We start from the raw sequence: 18,081 nt of genomic DNA, 5'->3' as shown, positions 1-18,081 counted from the left end.
GGGAAATCACAAGCGAACAGGTGCCTGATCGACTCAGCCGCAAAATAGCTGCGTTTTTCCTCGAACCGAAACACTCGTAGTCATGGAGGAACACATAAGAAACAGCTCGCGTATCGGGGCTCGTGGGTCTCGCCAAGGTTACGCGCGATTGACTGCGATCAGGAAACGTGTAGCGCGGAGAGGTCCTCCGTCACCTTGCTGTAATCGAACGGCTCCTTTTTTTGTATGACGAGAGAAGCACCCAAAAAAAAGTGGCCATAAGTGGATGTGAAGAGCTTCTTCTTCTAGAAAAGTCACGACATTGCAAACGATGGAAAATTCCCGCAATTTCCTCCCCCAAAAAAGTATTTCTCAGAAAGTTCTGGAACTTTTTATTATATTTATAAGCATTTTCACCAGAGTTGTTCCGGTTAGGAAAACCCGACAAGTAAAAATCACAGAAAAAAAGACTTTAATCCTTGTTCTTGGAATTCTAGCTCTGTTTCTTTTCTTCTCTGTTCTGTTCTGGATTCTGCGATTATGAACACGCGAAATTTCTCATGAATCCGATGAAAATCATGTAAAACTGTGCCATCTTTCCCAAAACGGACGAAAGAAGGAGAAAATTATGTCAAATACAGTTGAAAATACGATAAGAAGAGGGACTTTGAGATTTGAATGGATAACAAGTTTATTCCACAACTTTTTTTCTCGGATTTTCTAAAGATAACCATCAAAATGGGGGACGGGACCCGATACGGTGACCTGTAAACGAGTTTCACTTCAAATGCATTTTCGTCAGTCTGGATTTTGAGAGTATAAAGCCCGGATTTTGATTTTGACGCAACATTTCCCTTTCTTTTTTTCGGTGCAGCATTGGAGTATTTGTGAATAAATAAATAAATAAATAAGTATAAAATAAAGTTGATGTGGCTTAGAGGATCCAGGAACGTAATCCAGGTCCTAATTCCCGGAAAGATTGGGCGGAATGCTGGAACAAGCTGGTGGAATGCTGGCTGCTAGCAAAGAACCGATCTAATCGCAAAAAAGTAGTTTCCTACCACTTTGTTAAACAGTAATCATAACGTAGGACTTAAATTATGATCAGCAGAGATCTGAAGAAGTTTCTGAATGGGGTCCTGAGACGAACAACAATGTCGTGGTGTGGTGGGAATAAAAAGTGAAAAATGGTAGGAAGTTGGCGTTGCGCGCCTGCCTGAGCGTTGATTGTACAGTAGATATGCTGGAAATGGAGTGCGAGACCCGGAGGGAGCGTAGAGGGGGCTGAGAAACATGTGGAAGGGATAGGAGGGTTTCTTTACTGGATGGGAATCTTTTAGGGCGAAAATCTACGAATTTTGATAGAAAACTAGCTTTCTCAATAGGCTTTTTTTTCGCAGCTTCAAGGTCGTCCATTTCAGACACTTGGAGAAGAAATTGGATATAACTGGTCCCCTAGTTTTCCTATAGAAGCGCGTAGTGCTTATACGGTAGCATCGTTGGACCGTCATAAATAAATATAAATTAAATGTCACTGTAGCGCAGTGTAAACAGTAAATATAAATGGCAGGAAGGTACAGACGAGGTCGGGAACGATGGTTAAATAGCCCCAGGCCGCCTCACGCAATCCCCGTCGGTCCTAGAATTAGAAAGAATTAGGGATTGGCTGCACAAGCTCTTGACCGATTTTCGAAGATGGCATTAAAATGTGTTGCGTGTTTGAACTTCGGCACCTGTGTTTACTTTTTTACACGCACTGAAAAGTTTATATTTTCTTGTATCAATTTATTGCCATGTATGTCTCGTTGAAGCAAATCGATTTTTGTTTTAGGGAGTTTTTTGTTCAGTTGGAGGATAAAAAATTGCATTTGCGGCATGGAATGTGCTCTGCGCGAATTTCGGAAAGGCGTGAGTGCTGGGACTGCACAAAGAAAACTATTTCGAAAGTTCATGTGGATCGTGCTCCTGCCCTCCGGACAGTTACCGGGTGGTCTAAGGGATTTTGAAATGGGGATTTCATTTTGGAAGATCATCGCCGCTTGGAATGGCCTTCTGGCATTGATAGAAGCATTCTGAGTATCTTAGTGGGAGAAAACCCAAGGATTACAACTGAAAAAGTTGATAAGAGGTTCACAATTGTAAGGAAAAAAAACACCGAAGACTATTTTATTAATTAATAAAAATATATTTTTCAAAATTCTAGCTGTTGGAATTCATCTTTGGACCGGGCACGAACTTATGCAATTATCTTATATATATTTATTTATCTGTTCATTTAAATATATACATGTATAAGTTTATATTCTTCCCGATAATGCTCTTTTGTGAATCTATAAGGAAGACAGTGAATGAGTACATACGATAAATAAAAAACAACATTTTCCTGTACACGACAATGCACTTTTTTGTGGATTTCGACTAAGGAAGACTAGTTTCTGAGCTTTCGGAAAATTGCTACCATCCCAAAAACTTGGGTAAAAAAAATTGAATTTGCACCAAGATTTCGCTTCAACTAGAAAATTCTACATATTTCGTCCAATGTGCCGTTCAATTTGCTACGAATCGTTTCGGTGGAGAAAAAAAAGACGCATACACGAATTTAAGCGGTCGTTGAGTGAACGCTGACACGATTTTTCGCACTTTTCGCACACGTCTGTCGGCTTGAAAACCAAAATACATACACAGACCATGGGGAATTCATTTTTTGAAAAAATATTCAATACACTTAGTAAGAGTCAGACAGTAACACCGAAAAAAGCATCTAATTTATCCAATCGCTGCGGCTACTATGCAAATTTTGCTAATAAATCATATCTGAAGCCTTCTAGAAGGAGATGAATAACGTTCGACAGGCACTATGTGGGATAATGCACGTGTGGATCAGGAAGAAACCGTAGCGGTAGCCGCCGAGCCGTTAATCCATTAATGGATATGGAAATGCCAGGTGTTACATAGAGATGTGTGGTGTGAGCAAGAAATTTGATAACGTCATGGAATTGGAGAAAATTGCACACATTTCATCAAATGAATAGAAAAAGAATCGCTGACTCATTCGGGCTCGTAAGAAATGTGCACTTTCCATGCACTTTTCTTCACACAAAAAGGATTTTTCCAGGATTAAAATCTGAAAATTCAGCTGTCTGTGAAACGCCCGTGGAATAGGAGAACATTTCTGCAACAAATGCGGCTCCTTGGGTCCCTGGGTCACAAGATTCGTTCTGGGGCGCGATTTCAATTAATCGATATTTACCGACTACTAATTTCCATGTGCTTCTCTAACTCCTATCTAGACGATTGATCAAAATCTCGATGACACAATATTAGAATGATCACGATGTTATCCAGAACGAAAAAAAAAGAATTAGATTTGGATCTATTCGAAAATTTTTCTGGTAGACAGATCAATTCTTATGGATATTTAAATTTTTGTGACACAGAGGATCATGGAAATGGAGTATGGAGTAGTCCCACTAGAAGTTTAAAGGACGCAAAAAAATAAAAAACATGAAAGAAAGTTAGGAAGGTTTTATCGAATTTTCTCAATAACTATGATGTCTTAAAAACACGCCCACGGACGATTAGACTAGATATTTCTGGTTCGGACAAGGTATAGGACAAGAAGATTTCTTGTGGCACAAGAAGGAATTTCCTGGATCTCTTCCACATGTTGTGAATGTCAACGCAACATTGTAGAATGCCATCAGAGTCGAGGAAAAAATAGGGTTTTAAATGTCGGATGATACCATTTAAAACCAGCATATCACGATTTTGTGTGGAAGCCAGCGTGGGTGTAAGACACCGTTTTCTCCTACGATTAGGGGAATAAGGGACCGTTTTTCACGCCGATTTCAGTTGCAGCGCGCCACATTTGTGTACGCGCCGCATCCGCGAGCGAGCGGTCGACGATCAATGATGGCTTCTCACCAGCCTATTCGAGTGAAACCAATGAATAGGCCACGGAGGCGACCGGAACGTGTACGCCAAGTTCCACAATGTACCATCCGAACTTTACGCTTTACGCCTTCGCTGAGCGTTCAGCGCCCGTCAGAATCGTAGAACGCTGCCTTAAATGTGAGAGAGATTCTATCTTTTTGCCCTCAAAACGAAGGTGGTGAGCAAAAAAGCTTTCATGAGATTTATGGTAGCTTGTGAGAAAATTATCCTTTAAAAAAACCATTCTTCGGAATATCCCATAGGAAGCGAATGTTTTAAGATAGACGCCTTTTAAGAAATCAAGAAGAAGGACATCTGTAGTCCTGCAAGTACGAATGTCCTTTTTTAGGAAAAAAAAGTCGTGATGAGTTAGCGATTTGTAAGAAAAAAAGTCCCATTAGACGTCTAGAAATTGCAATCGAATGAATGTTTATTGGGAGGTAAATAAGGTGGATGGGAGATTCGTGGAAATTTCCCAGACAAAATCAACCTGGTTTTCACTAGTGCGATGCGGTGGCTACTTAGCAGAGGACGGTTGGTGCCCACAGGGTCCGTTAGACACGTGAGAATGATGCGGCGACGACAGACTAGACAGCAGTTTATCGGATGAGCCATGTGAAGAAATAATGGTAAATGTAAAGGAGATTAGAGAGAACATAATCTGCAGAAAAAAAGCAAAGAAAACTAGAAAAAGTTGGATTTCTCCGGAAGGAAACCCGTATTTACTTAATCTGGCTCTGGAAAATTAATCTGGCTCAACAATCTTCCATATAGAAATAGTAAATAGAAACCCATAAAATAATAAATAAACTAATAAATAGTCCTACCTTCTATAGAGGAGAATTCCGATGAAAGAAAATCCGGAAAATTTCAGTAAAGAAAAGTCTAAAGATGTCATATACATACATGTGAGCGCATAAATTCGAAACGGTCACATCTTCCTCAATTTTGTCCATTAAGAAAAGTGCCTATGGCTTATTCTACCTATTGTAGAGGAAAATTCTGGCGAAAAGATCCAGGAAGTGGAAGTTTCAGCAAAAAAGCGATAGACATAGACATACGATAGACATACATATGTACATCCATGCAAATAATTTCGAAACGGTCACTTCTTCTTCTTTATGAAAGCGGCTAAATGTGCTTAGATACAAACGAGTTCTCACGGCGAACAATTGCTTTTTTCCATAGAACGAAGCAGAGCGCCGGGAATCTACGATTAGTTCCAGTAAAGCCGGAATAATTGACGCCGCCGTGTGTTCCAGGAGAGAAGTGAAGCAGCACTAACCATAAGAATCAGGCCGAGTAGATGGAGAGCCGCGCGCAACGCAGTCCATCCTCCTGGATAGTCTGGGATTGCGATAATCCAATGAATGAAGAAGTACTTCCCCGAGAAGAAACATTCAGGTCATGTGATTTGAACAAAACGTGTTATGTGTGCCAAGAAGTGCTTATTTATAGAAAAGAACAGGAAACAAACACACACGAAATTAGCTCAACGTTACTCGTCAACAAATTGACGCCAATCCGCCAAAGGTGAGGTGGTAAGTGAGGAAAAGCGCCAACCTTTTATTCAACCTATCAATGCTTCAAAATTTGTTGATTCAACGATATCTTATTTCAATAATACACAACATAATATGTAAATAATATATATAGAATACAATAAAATGAAATATAAACATGTAATATACAATATAAATTCAGTAATATGTATCATATAATTATGAATTATAATTCAGTAATATGCATTAGAATATGGTATTTTAATATGTATTAGGATATAATATTTAATTCTTGAATTATAATCCAGTGATACATTCAACATTCAAGAATATTGTACTAATTCAATTTTTTTTAGCAAACATGATCCCTTTCTGAAAAAAAATCGGATTCAGATCTAATCACATATTCCCTTGAATCGGACGTAAAGGACCTATGTTCCAAAAATGTTAAAGGAATCACCCCACGAATCTGAGGTGGTACGGATTTCAGGTGGAGTATTCGTATACGGGATGGGAGACTATGGAGAGGGGGGTGATTCCGTCCATTTCTTCCTAATTGCCGTAAAAAATGGCCCGGAAGATACGGCTTCAGGCGTACTGGCGCACTATTTTCTACAGAGAGTTCGACTGGAGCGTGCCAGCCTTATGCGGCGCCGCATCTTCCCGCATACGAATACTCCACCTGAAATCTGCACCACCACAGATTCGTGGGGTGATGCCTTTAAAATATCTCAGAGGGGAAGTTCAAAAGTAAACAGGAATGAAAAATAACATTTATAGCATCCGGTGGGAGGTTTTCTTAGCAGAGAGAACCGAAAAAAGGTCTTAGTACATTTATTTTATATTTATTTTTCACAACTGATGTAATATGAAGTGGCTATCGGTGTCCTCGGGAGAGAGCGAGGTGCGCCCCGCCGCATTTACACCCACAGACGACAACCTAGCGTACTTTCCTTCCTCAGCCAACGACCTACGATGAATTGTACTCTCGGAAAATGTCGAATAAATGCATGTGTTGCGGCGAATGAACGCAAAGCGTACTTTCTTTCCACGAACAACACTTTTGAGGATTGTCAGCTTACGCGGGAACGTGAACTTCACAACGAATTGGAAGTCCACGCATGGCATCGAGAACGTGGAATGCCATACGATCACAATATAATTCTCGTAGTGTTTATAATAAAACGCTTGTGATTCGTGGAGAAAAGAGCCTTAGGCAACACTGAACATTTTAATACAAAGTACGTACATAAATGTGACGCTATAGCGCTTAAGAAAAACCTAAAAATCCTTCTAAAAACTGAGAAGTGTTGTTTCAAAGCTCCAAGGAACATCTCGACAAGAAGATATTAGTCCTTTAATGTTTCACGTCAGAATCGGAATGAATCCTTGTACCTTCCTCTACAGAAAGTCCAAGGATTCATTCCGCAACTATAATAGAAATGAGCGGAAAAATATGTAGGAATGCAGAAAAATGACTTCTACTTATTCTTAGACCGCAAAACTTCAATTTTGCAAATTTTGCAAAAGACAAAATTTCTCTTTCACATCGCACCGGGCTGAGCATGAAACGAGACGAATCTTGTAAAGGAAGATTAAAATAGAAATTTACAGAAGCTTTAGAAAGAAGCGGATGAGACCGAAGGAGAATGAAAAAGGAAGGAAGAGGATAAAATAATGCCCAATAACCATTAATCAAGAATTTTACGGATTTTTCCACCGTTTTAACGAGGAACGTAAGTCGAACCCCCTATTCAGAACCAAACTTCTCGAAAACATTTTGTAAAGACAACTTTCTAATTGAGTTGAACGTACAAGAAATGAAAAAAGAATAAATTTCGGCAACTTTTTTTTTGGAAATTTTGATATTTCTCATTTGTTGTGGCAAAAAATACAATTTTCTCGTTTCGAAATTCTATCAGGATGACAGGGAAGGTCCCGCTTGGAAGTGAAGGTCTTTTTAGATCACGGGGCCGCGGGGAAATTTCCATTGTCGAGAAATATCACAAAACGTGGGCTGTTGCCGCTAATAAACATGTTTGAAAAGAGGCTGTTTATGTCTGCGCACACCGTATGGAACGTGGAGGGATTTCTATGGAGATTCTGAGGATTAATTAAAAGATAGAAAAACTAGAAGAGGATAAAGATAGACAGTAAACAAATTAGAGATTAATTAGAGATACTTTAAGATGTTCACGTAGAGAATAAAAAGCAGGTAATTTTCCGAGAAAAATCCTTCACATGTACAGGATTAGGCCGATAACGCGTGTGTGGAGAGCAATAAAGTGAGCGAAGTCTCTCATTGCTCATAAAACGGACACTGAGACGATGATAGATATGATTAGGGAGATATCGTCTCACGGTCAGACGACGTACGCCTGGGCCACGAATACAAACACTACCGCGCGGAACAGCGCGCGGAACAGCACGCTACACGAAGAGACTCAGACGCGCGACCTCCCGAGAACGTATGCGGTCGCCGAAGACGCACCGCGACGTCCAGCAGCTGCCAATCAGTAGACCAATCCAAACAAATGAAATTCTACACACACCCATACCTCATCCGCGATGCGAAATGCATGCGGTTTCGTGAACAAATGAGGAAGTGCGGAGGTCCTGCGAGGAAAAAGGTGCGGAAATCCACTGACCTGTCTTCAACCACAGGTCTTCTGGATCGAGAAAGTGTCCCTTCGCTACAGTAACCGTTCAACGGTGGTGTGCTTAACAGTACCGAATCCTCGCTTGGCATTATTCGTCGTGGTGTCCTCGAATGCACACTAAATTTGCGTCAATACAGAATACAGAATGGTATCAGGTTATAGAAAAATCTAGAGGACGTATGTATATTATTTAGAAAATCAGTTAATTGCCTTCACTTATGTAATTAATTGCAAGACGGACTGTATAGCTCTATTTGTGCCAACAACGTCCAAAAGGACAATATTTCCATGCAACTTTGCTCTATTCATTTGAAATAAATCCATATTATTATTAATATTATTACTATTAGTTGTACTATTGTTATTTTATTTATAATAAAGAAAAAGAAACAACGAAGGAGAAAAAGAAACAACAAAATGAAATTCTAGTTGTAAAGACATTGTTTTTAAAGGTTAAGGAAGAAAATTGTATCTACTGAGCATCAGATGAGCGTCGGAACACGTTTTCAGCTATTGAAGAAGGCTAAAAACGAATCTAAGCTCTCCGCTAGTAGCGTCAAGTTTACAATCTGGTTGTTTATTGTTGCCCTACACAACACCGCTACCAATTTCTGTCCGAAAATCCGTCGCTAATGGATTAATCCGTCGCAAACCGTCGGAATTCTTGGGAGTGGACAGAATTATATTGTGAAAATACCGTTTGAAAGCAAGTGAGCTACTGATTTCAAATGTACGTCAAGAATTTAATTTTCACAAATGTGTAGCCTGAAAACAAGGAAAGTTTCCCCAACCTCCGTTAATTATTTTCACACCTCCGCAATCCTGGCATTCGCTTATCCAGCGGATGCACCTCCGTGGAAGGAAAAGGTGTTCATGGGACCCGCATTAATTTTTCGAAATTAGACAAAATTTTTATTATATTCGTAATCAAGAAGCTACTAAGAGCATTTTGATTCCCCACATCATATATGGGTTCAAAATTCCTACTCTCTTAGAAAATTTACAAAAATTGCAGCATTGAAAGTTAACAAGAAAGCATATCTTCCTAGTTGTGGAAAATCTGCTCGGAAATTTTTCAAATGAAGAATTTGGTCTTTACGATAGTTCAAATTTCGTAAGTTTCTATTTTCGAAGATGTCTAGTTTCTTCAATGTACGTTATGTGTAATGTACGTTCATACTGATTTTCGAGCAGTCTTCAATACAATCAATCAATACAATATAACCAATACAAGTAAAATCAGGAAGCATGTATGAAATCAGCAGCTGGAATGCTTTCGAAAAGCATTTCTAATGTTTATTTTTGCCCATTCCGACGGTTTTCGAAGAAACAAAAAATTAATTGTCCGTCAATTAATTGATTCAGTAATCTGTATAATTATCCGCTAATTAAAATTAATCCGTCGTAAACCGATTTTGGAACACAACTTAGCGGCGGTTTTGTATGCCTTGTTTCGTATGCGTATGTAAATTTTTAAGTTAAATTTTTGTTAAGACAAAGAAAGAGAGAAAACACCCTGCAAATGAAATAAAGACAGAAAATAAATTTTTCATTACGGTACCGAAAAAAAAACACTTATGTCAGCTAAAGTTAAACGAAAGAGTGCAAGAGTCTGACCCAAAAAGTGATTTTTTATTGATTTTTTAATGTGCCCAAACCCTAAAGCAATTCAAGCAGGTAATGAAGGTAAAATCTTGAATTTCAAAGAGTCGTCTTCGTTGAAATACAAAGGTATGAATTTATGAAAATTCCTGATCGTGAATAGCCGGTGCAGAAACTCTTTGAGCAAAAAAAAACTATAGGCGTAGTAAATAAGTGCGAAAATTAGTCACCGTTTTTCCGGAAATTTTCAAGGATACGCCGAAAAATGCAGTATTTCCACTCATCTCCTAAGTAGCCGCCGTTAAAATGTATTTAGCAAGGACTAATTGTGTTAGTCAGCATTTCTCAACCGGCCTCACATAAGTGTTGTAATAATTACCGTAACTCGAGATCTTTGGCACAATTGACATAATTCAGGATCGAATTGATTGAAGACGTGAACGGTTTTTTGGTAAACAGTCTCGGTGGCGCAAATTTCCGCACGAAAATGTATTGGCCAACGCCCTCTTGTAAGAACAAAAATGTAAAAAAGGGTGCACATTGACCAGAAGAATTCATGGGGAAGTGATGGACGTGTTATTTATGGTTTTTGACAGATAAAACGGGAAGAAGAATGGAAAAGAAAATGGGAAGAAGTGGAAAAACCACAGAAATGTTGTAAATAGAGATTAGTAAACAATAACACTGATAAGTAAAGTTCAAATGTATTCTTTTGCAAGTCCAGTACGTCGACGGATTATGAAGAAATTTTAGAAGAAAAAAATAAGGTCAAATGAGTCATGGAGATGCATTTTTTTAAGTTCATGCAATTGAATTTTTCTTGATAAGGAAAAGTGCTGTAAGAAAACGTAGAAAATGTTTGTAAAAAAGTTTTTAGGATTCGATTGATTTAGCCATGGAGTGAATGCGAAAACGATAGTCGATGAAACTACGCTTCGGAAATCCGAAAATCAAAAGTGGCAAGCATTTCTTTTTTTCGGAAGCATAATAAACATAGCTTTTCCCGATAAAAATCTTTTTCTTTTGTTACTGTTGCTTGTATGCAGAAGAGAAACAAGTTTTAAGCGTTCTGTGTTTACAAATCCATGCAAACGAGGTCGCTGGCTGCACAGCCACTGTGAGCGGCTGCGATTGGAATGTTTCTTCTGAAAACGTTAGGATATTCTCACAAATGAAGAAGAAATTCGGTCATTTTTTAAACGTAAAAAATTAAGGGGTGAAATTCAGGGAAGGAGAAGAGAAGTCTAAGATTTATAGGTTTTATTAGATGAAATATATTCAGATAGGAGTAAAAGTGGTAGAATTTTCAAGAATTTTAAAAAGTAAAGAGTGAGTCCACTTATAACAGATGGGATTTGTAGAACAATAAACCGAAAAGAAGAAGAACTAAAGGACTTCCATCAAAATGGAATAAATTATATAACTTTGATTTATCTACAGCAATAGTGAATTTGCGCCTAACTTATAAATTATTTATGTCATATGTAAATGAGAGTCAATAAAAAGGAGGAAAAATATATAATATAATATAAATAAATATGCATTTTCAAGTGAATTTGGAATAACAAATTCCATAAGAAAAAAACGAAAGAATAAAATTCGAATTTTTGATTTTTCCCAGGAAAATAATCCGCATTTGCGTATCAACGAAACGAGCACTTCCGCAGCAAGTGAATTGAACAATTGCAAATTCTTCGATTTTCTCTAGAACAGCAGCTTTTTCCTTGAGAAAAAATAACAAGAAAATCACCTCAAAATCCTAGATGCGATATCCGGTGAAGCTGTGGTCGGAGTGAACGTTCGGGACGTATCGCACGACGGTACACCACTGAACGTTGATCGTAGAAATGATGTTTTACTATGAGATCTGAAAGCGGATTAGTCAGATGCGGTAAGTGGGACGGGGAGCCACAGCGAACGCGCGCACACACAGGGAGGAGCAGGCAGCAAAACGATGACGACGACGTCGACGACGATTTGACTCTTGTCGAGGTCGCCCCAAATTTATCATTATCGAAAAAAAGCGGAAAAAAAAACATCGCGGCGAATCATTGATTACGTTAGCGCAATCAGCGTTGCGGTTCTACGCTGCGGGAAACTAACCGACCTTTGAAATGTACGTTCCACTCGTGCACGATGTTTCACATCTTCCATCGTTTGAAATTCTGTTCGACCACTGAAAATAAGTAGATTTATGAACGATTAAGCTAAAAATTTCATTGAAATTTATTCGAGAGATGCATAAGAAAACGAGAGCGATCACATTTTTTGAACGAACACTCAGGTCATCGCTGGCTGATAAAACTGATGTGCTTGATAAGATGAGTAGTTCTCTGTTTGCACAGGTTCTCGGCACGGGGTAATGGTGCCCCCGAGATGAAATACATATGTATTTCTTTGCGAGTGTTCTCCTCGTCATCGAGAAATTTCCTCGGAACTACACGTCATCGATTTTTGTGGAAATACCACTACAAAAACTGACACAAAGGTATAAATAAGAATATAAGTCCTTTTTTTTTGCAATATTTGTGAAAACTCCGTCAAAATAATATTCTTTTCCGGTTTTGTACTGAGCGATATTTCGAAGATTCTATCGGAATAAATTTTTTCTCATTTGTCAGAACTTCGCATTTCTTTTTTTTCCTTTGAAAATAGTTGAGTGAACTAAAAATTGTCCGGATATGATAATTAGTAAAGATTCAATTCTTAATTGAACTTCATCCGGACTGATTCAGTTGATCTAAGACAGTGTGCACAAAAACCTGCACATGTACATAACACGAATTATGTACAGTACATGCGTAAATATTATATATTATATTATTATTATGGGGCGGGTGGTTATTATTATTATTATCATATTATATTATACATATTACGGTAGGAAAACATGATGAATTTGATCCGCTGTTTGATTCACGCGATGAAATTCAACTCACTTGAGTGTTTCATACTCATCGGTTCTCCTATTGTAAATGACCAGAACTATTTTGAGTTTCGAGAATTTTCATGGACCTACCTCTCTCAAAAATATCTTTAGGGACCTTTTCTCTCCTAAATATTAACATGTCGTTCAAGAAAAGACAGTACAGCCAAGTTCCAACCTAGAGAATAATAATAATTCTAATAAAACATTTTCGAGGCGTTAAGCAGATTTTTGGTGGTGTAGTGGAAAAAGAAACCGTTTGCAATGAAGAATTTGAATTTGAAGAAGTCTTATACAAAAAAAAAAGAGAAAAGCTATGAACTGATCTCAGGATAGTGATGGGGAAAAATTCTACTAAAAATTAGCTTTCTGAAAAACCATCGATCTATAAATGTGTCATAAGAAAAAGACGCAGGTTATAAATAACATATATAGGTAAAGTTGAAATAGTTTCAAAAGTAATTTCCCTAACATAACCAGAATTCCGGGCGTCGGTAGAAGTTCCTAAAGTAAACGCTACCTTCAGTAGCGTTCGTCATGTAATTTGATATCTAGTACGGATTGTTGGCGCTAACGATTCAAAGATTCGGGAAACGAGAAAAAACATTTGTTTTTGAATAAAAGAATTGAAACTGAAACGCAGTACATGGTAGCTGTGGGACAAATAAAAATTAGCGAAAAAATGATAAATTGCAAGTAGTATAAAAGTAACATATAAAAAGGGTGATCAGAAAGAATTTTCTGGATATTTTTTAGCACCCATTTAGTCTTCGCCGAATGTGGCTCGGTGGTGAGCGCAAAGCGTCTTCGACTGAGACAAGGCAGAGAGAAGAGGAAGCGAGGGAGAGAGGAAGACAGCAGTGTTGCGCAGACGCGTCGCGCTCCTGCGGTTTGAACAGGTTTGGCTGCGACTATGTACTGCTCTAATAACTTAGCTAAGGAGTAGTTCTAAATATAAGGTTTATTCAGCTGAACGCTGTAAATCTCATTAAGAAAAGAAAAACACATTTAAGGAAATTAGGGAAATATTCCGTTAGGATCACTTTTAAGAAGCTAAAATACCTCACGAAGATGACCTCTCAGTTACGAGCTTCTCTTCACTTTTCAAATCTTTTTCTCTTCTAAATTCAACCCGCTAGACCATCGGAATTACCTATATAAAATTTAAATTAAATTTATTTAAATTTTATTCGAGTAATTTAATTTAAAATTTCATTATAAAGAACTACACTAATACTTTGCAAACATTAATGTAATAATATAAAAAATCAAAAAAAAAACTTTCGGTGATTTTCGATCAAGGAAATGAGTATTCAGAAAATATCGCAGGCTCCAAGAAAGAGAAAATAAATAAGAAAAAATACGTATTTGAGAAAAGCGATAGTCCAACAGAGGGAAGAATTTTCATTAAAAAAGAATAAACGAACATAAAAGAAAAAAGTAAGCGAGTAAAATAAGCATAATGATTTTTGGGTGATTTCCATTCTTATCCAATCCATAATCGATCTGAATATGAGATAACAGTGAGCAGTGGTGAAGCGGGATAACATGGAATTCGCTTCGAAGAATCACTACAGACGGAAGGCTTCCATTGAGGTGAAACAGAGGTTGAAAAAGTCACTATTCGAGGAAGAGGACTTGCTTCCAAACACTTATCTATTGAAATTGTCGTCGTATTCCTGTTGTTGTGACTGATTAAGCGGTCGAGGAGTCCAGTAGACTCAAACGGTTCCAAATTACGATGATTGTTCAATTAAAATCAACCACGCTGGGTGTTGTTTGGTTACGTTACGCTTCTGGGGAGCTCGTAGTGTTCAGGACAGGCTTTAAAACGACAAAAACAATTTGTGAGAGTAAGTCATTAAGTTTCTCTTCTCCGGAAAATAAATTCAAATGCCGGTCCTAAAACGAAAACGCATTGCAATACAGCGAAAACAAAAAGCCGTTTGCGATAGAGTAAAAATTATTTAAAAATTTGGGTTCACTTACACTAACAGCAGTATATCTCAAAATAAAAACTACCTCGACAGTTAAAAAAAACAATAACCGCGCGAAAAAAAAAACCGTAAACGATAGAATGAAAGGGAGAGTAACATTTTCTTAAAGAATGCGTTGACTTACAATAACACCATCAGTGTGTCTCAAAATGAAAACTACCGCGAACAATTTGAAAAAAAGAACAATAAATGGATTTTTGATTTTTCTTTGGCCTCAACTATCGAATTGAAGAAGGAGTAAGCTTGAAACTGCAGTGTCCTGCCTTGTTCAGACCGATTTCGAGCTTCAAAAAAGTGAATGAGGCTGAATGTTGGAATAGAACACTAACCACATTTTGTATTCGAAAAAAAAATTAGGATCAGTTAGAGAGGACGAGGATGGTGACAATCCGTAAATTGTAATGTAAGTAAAGAAAAACGAAGAAAAAAGAAAAGGAAAAAAGAGGAGAAAAGAACGAAAAGAAAGAAATAAAAAGAGAGGAAGAACTATAGGAGAAATCTCAAATGAATTTTTTTTTGAAAAAATTAAGAAAACCTGGGATTTTTCACGTGAACCATATCTTTCACGTGTTGGGATGTTGGGGTAATGGGATAATGTGAACCCTGGCAAAATTCAACGGTAAATGGAAAGGGATCCGGATCGTGAGTATCGACGTTGTCCATAAATATCTGACCTCAGATTTCTTTTTGGAACTCTTCCTTCTTTTCAAGAGTTTGTGCAGAGGCTGGCAAGTAAAAAAAAAATTCATTGAATTTCAGGCAAAACCTCCTCATTACTTTCGCTAAGAATTTCCATGCTTTTCTTCTTTGAAAACGTGTTGATATTCAGAAAAAATACTTGGTAAATGCGGAAAAATAGAAATATTCACGTATTTTCACTCACTCATTCAATTGAATCCATCAAAATCTAATAAAGTCAAGAATAAAATAAGGATTTTCGCAGAAATATGGGTGTACAGCAAAGATCAGCGTGAAACACGAAAAAGAAGCATATATTCATGCGAATCTCAAGCACAATTTCAGCCAACACTCAAAAAGTCGAGCGCACTCAATGGGGGATTCATCGAGAAAGCAAGGCCATGTTGCGGTTGAGTTTCAAGAGGTTACGTACGAGGTATGCGGCGGATAACAAAAGAGGCATCGAGAGAAACTGATCGAGTGCTGTGAGTAACGTGGGGCTCGGCCAAAAACCAATTCTAACCAGTCAGTGGGTTTTCAGTACGAAACCTCGATCGATTCAACGAACCGTGGATTAGTGGTGGCGGTGGTGCTGGTGGCGGTGACGGTGACAGCGGTGGTACTCGCTGTTCACTGTGCCTACATTTCCTCGTCGACAGAAAAATAACCTCCTCACATTTCCCATTGCTCAGGATTTATTGCGTATGCATAGTGAAACATGTGGATTGATGAATCGCGATCATTTTTGGTGCGGGGTGCCGCCTACGCCAGTACCTACATAAACGGAGGAAGGCAATTTTTGAGGTTTTTTTTCGCCTCGGAAGTGATTCGTGCTCGGTACATGAGTTTGCGCATTTTACGCGGGGCACGAATCGGTCCTGACACGATCCATGTCAGCGAAATAAACAAAGTTGTTTTTGCAACAACAAAAAAAAAAGAGTGAATAGCAGGCGGATAAAAGTGTGAATAACTCAACGGAGCAAGTAGAGGAACAGAAATTCCGGTAACGTGAAGTATTTTCGGAGCTCAATTGAGGGAAACGAGAGGTGTGAGGTGAATCAGGACGCGAAACACGCGCAATATCTATTCACCCGCTACTGGTATTCGACACAATCGTGAAATGTGCAATTTTTGCATTCTGTCGTGTCCGATTGTCGCCTAATCGATGCTCGGTCGAAAATACCCGGAAAATTTGTCTCCCATCGACCTCATAATTTCGCTCTGATTCCATTGTGAGTCATGGAATTCTGCGATTGGAATTATTTTCGACGAGAAATTTCCACACGAAAGAAAAAGAAACGAAAACGAAGGAATGCTGGTTATCGCCATCGATGCGTAGGAAACAGAAAAAAAAAACTTCTCTTTCTGTCTCTTATCCAGAGTATTTCTTTTATCAAACGAATTCTAGAGAGCGATTGCTGTATCCACACACATGCCTTTCGGGATTTATGGGACAAAGAATAAAGAAGGAAAAATTTTCACGATTAGAAGAAAATAGCAAAGGAATAGAATGGAGAGAAGAAATATATGACGCAAACTAGTTGTTTTCAACTTATTTTAACTTAATTCAATTTAACTAAAATTGAAAAGCTTGAAAATATGTTTTTCAGAGTGAAAAACAAGTCGTTACGATGTCAGCGCGACTCAAAAAATCGGTCTCAAAGTATCCAAAAAAGTAATGAATGACTAAAATTATTTAAACGTTCATAGTTATCTTTGTGAACACTGTAACCATGAAATTGAATATGAAATGTGATAGAGTAAAATAACTACAGAAATTCGAACTGAAAAGAATTTGAACTATGAAAAACGGAAAGGACACAAAATCTTTTGAAAAATCTTTTTGAATTCGATTTGAGAAATTGCACCAAATAGTACATGGTTGGCAAGCGAAAGGATCACACAGTGGATTTCGAAATGAGAAGAAATAGGAAAAGAGAGAGGTATGAATTGATAATCCAGAAAACTAAGCGATGTTTAACTGACACCATGTTCCAGTGCTCCGAATGAGCATAGCGAGATTTTACGATAGTGGAAATTTTTCACGTTTAAATAAAGTCGTTCCGTTGTGAATTTCCTGTCAGGACACGGTTCCGGTATCTGATGATTAGAAAGATAAGAAAAATCATGAAAAGGGATCCAACAAATATTAAAGAAATGAAAAATAAATAAATAAATAAAATAAAAAAGATCGGCCTTCGTCAAAATTCATACATCTATAAAAGCGAAGGATATTGAGAAAAAAAAGAGGAGACGATGCAAAAAGTGAAGGAAAAAAGGACGAACCGTCAGCCGTTCGTCTTTTGTACATTTACGAATCAAGTAGCCGTCTCTTTTAAATTTCAATGGCTGAGCATGAAATATTGAAAGGGAAAATTTGCTGCTTTTAATCAACTCATTTCGATTCGGCGAATATTCGAATGAAGTGAATGTGAACCTTAGTGATATATGATGTTGAACTATTTGAAATGGGAGCTGCTCGGAAAAGCTTCAAAATAGTGCAAAATTTTCACTAGTTTCCAAACCTAGAGATGCTAATGTCAGAAAAAAAATTAATCGCTTTTGAACTAAGAACTAAATTATGCTCAAAAAGAATCCAGAAAACCAAGAAAACTTTTTTTTTTCGAAAATGTCCAGCTCCCAACTATTTTTCAGCAAAAAAAACGTGTCACACCCCGAAACAAAATGAATTCAAAGCACGGAAATGGATGGAAATAAGCGAAGACATAACTGACTGACATAATCTGACTGAGATGCATATTCTGGATTAAGCATTGGCAAAAGGATGGAAATTGCGAGAATTT

General features: G+C 37.8%; 1 protein-coding gene across 2 annotated transcripts in view; it reads right to left on the bottom strand.

Moving 5' to 3' along the window:
* The window catches only part of RB195_011320 (uncharacterized protein), a gene marked incomplete at both ends in the record, with an annotated part of 63,641 nt that overhangs the window by 38,139 nt on the left and 7,421 nt on the right, over positions 1-18,081 (bottom strand). The window contains 4 exons of one of the 2 annotated variants that reach the window (XM_064192677.1): positions 6,267-6,384; positions 8,063-8,191; positions 11,427-11,543; positions 11,784-11,852. In XM_064192677.1, coding sequence (XP_064050261.1) covers positions 6,267-6,384; positions 8,063-8,191; positions 11,427-11,543; positions 11,784-11,852 — 433 coding nt within the window. Of the gene's footprint in view, positions 1-6,266; positions 6,385-8,062; positions 8,192-11,426; positions 11,544-11,783; positions 11,853-18,081 lie in introns of those variants that run through there. The other variant, XM_064192679.1, reaches the window with a different exon arrangement.

The sequence above is a fragment of the Necator americanus genome, chromosome III, assembly GCF_031761385.1.
Source record: "Necator americanus strain Aroian chromosome III, whole genome shotgun sequence".
Classification (NCBI taxonomy): Eukaryota; Metazoa; Nematoda; class Chromadorea; order Rhabditida; family Ancylostomatidae; genus Necator; species Necator americanus.
This window is presented reverse-complemented; position numbering and strand designations above follow the sequence as displayed.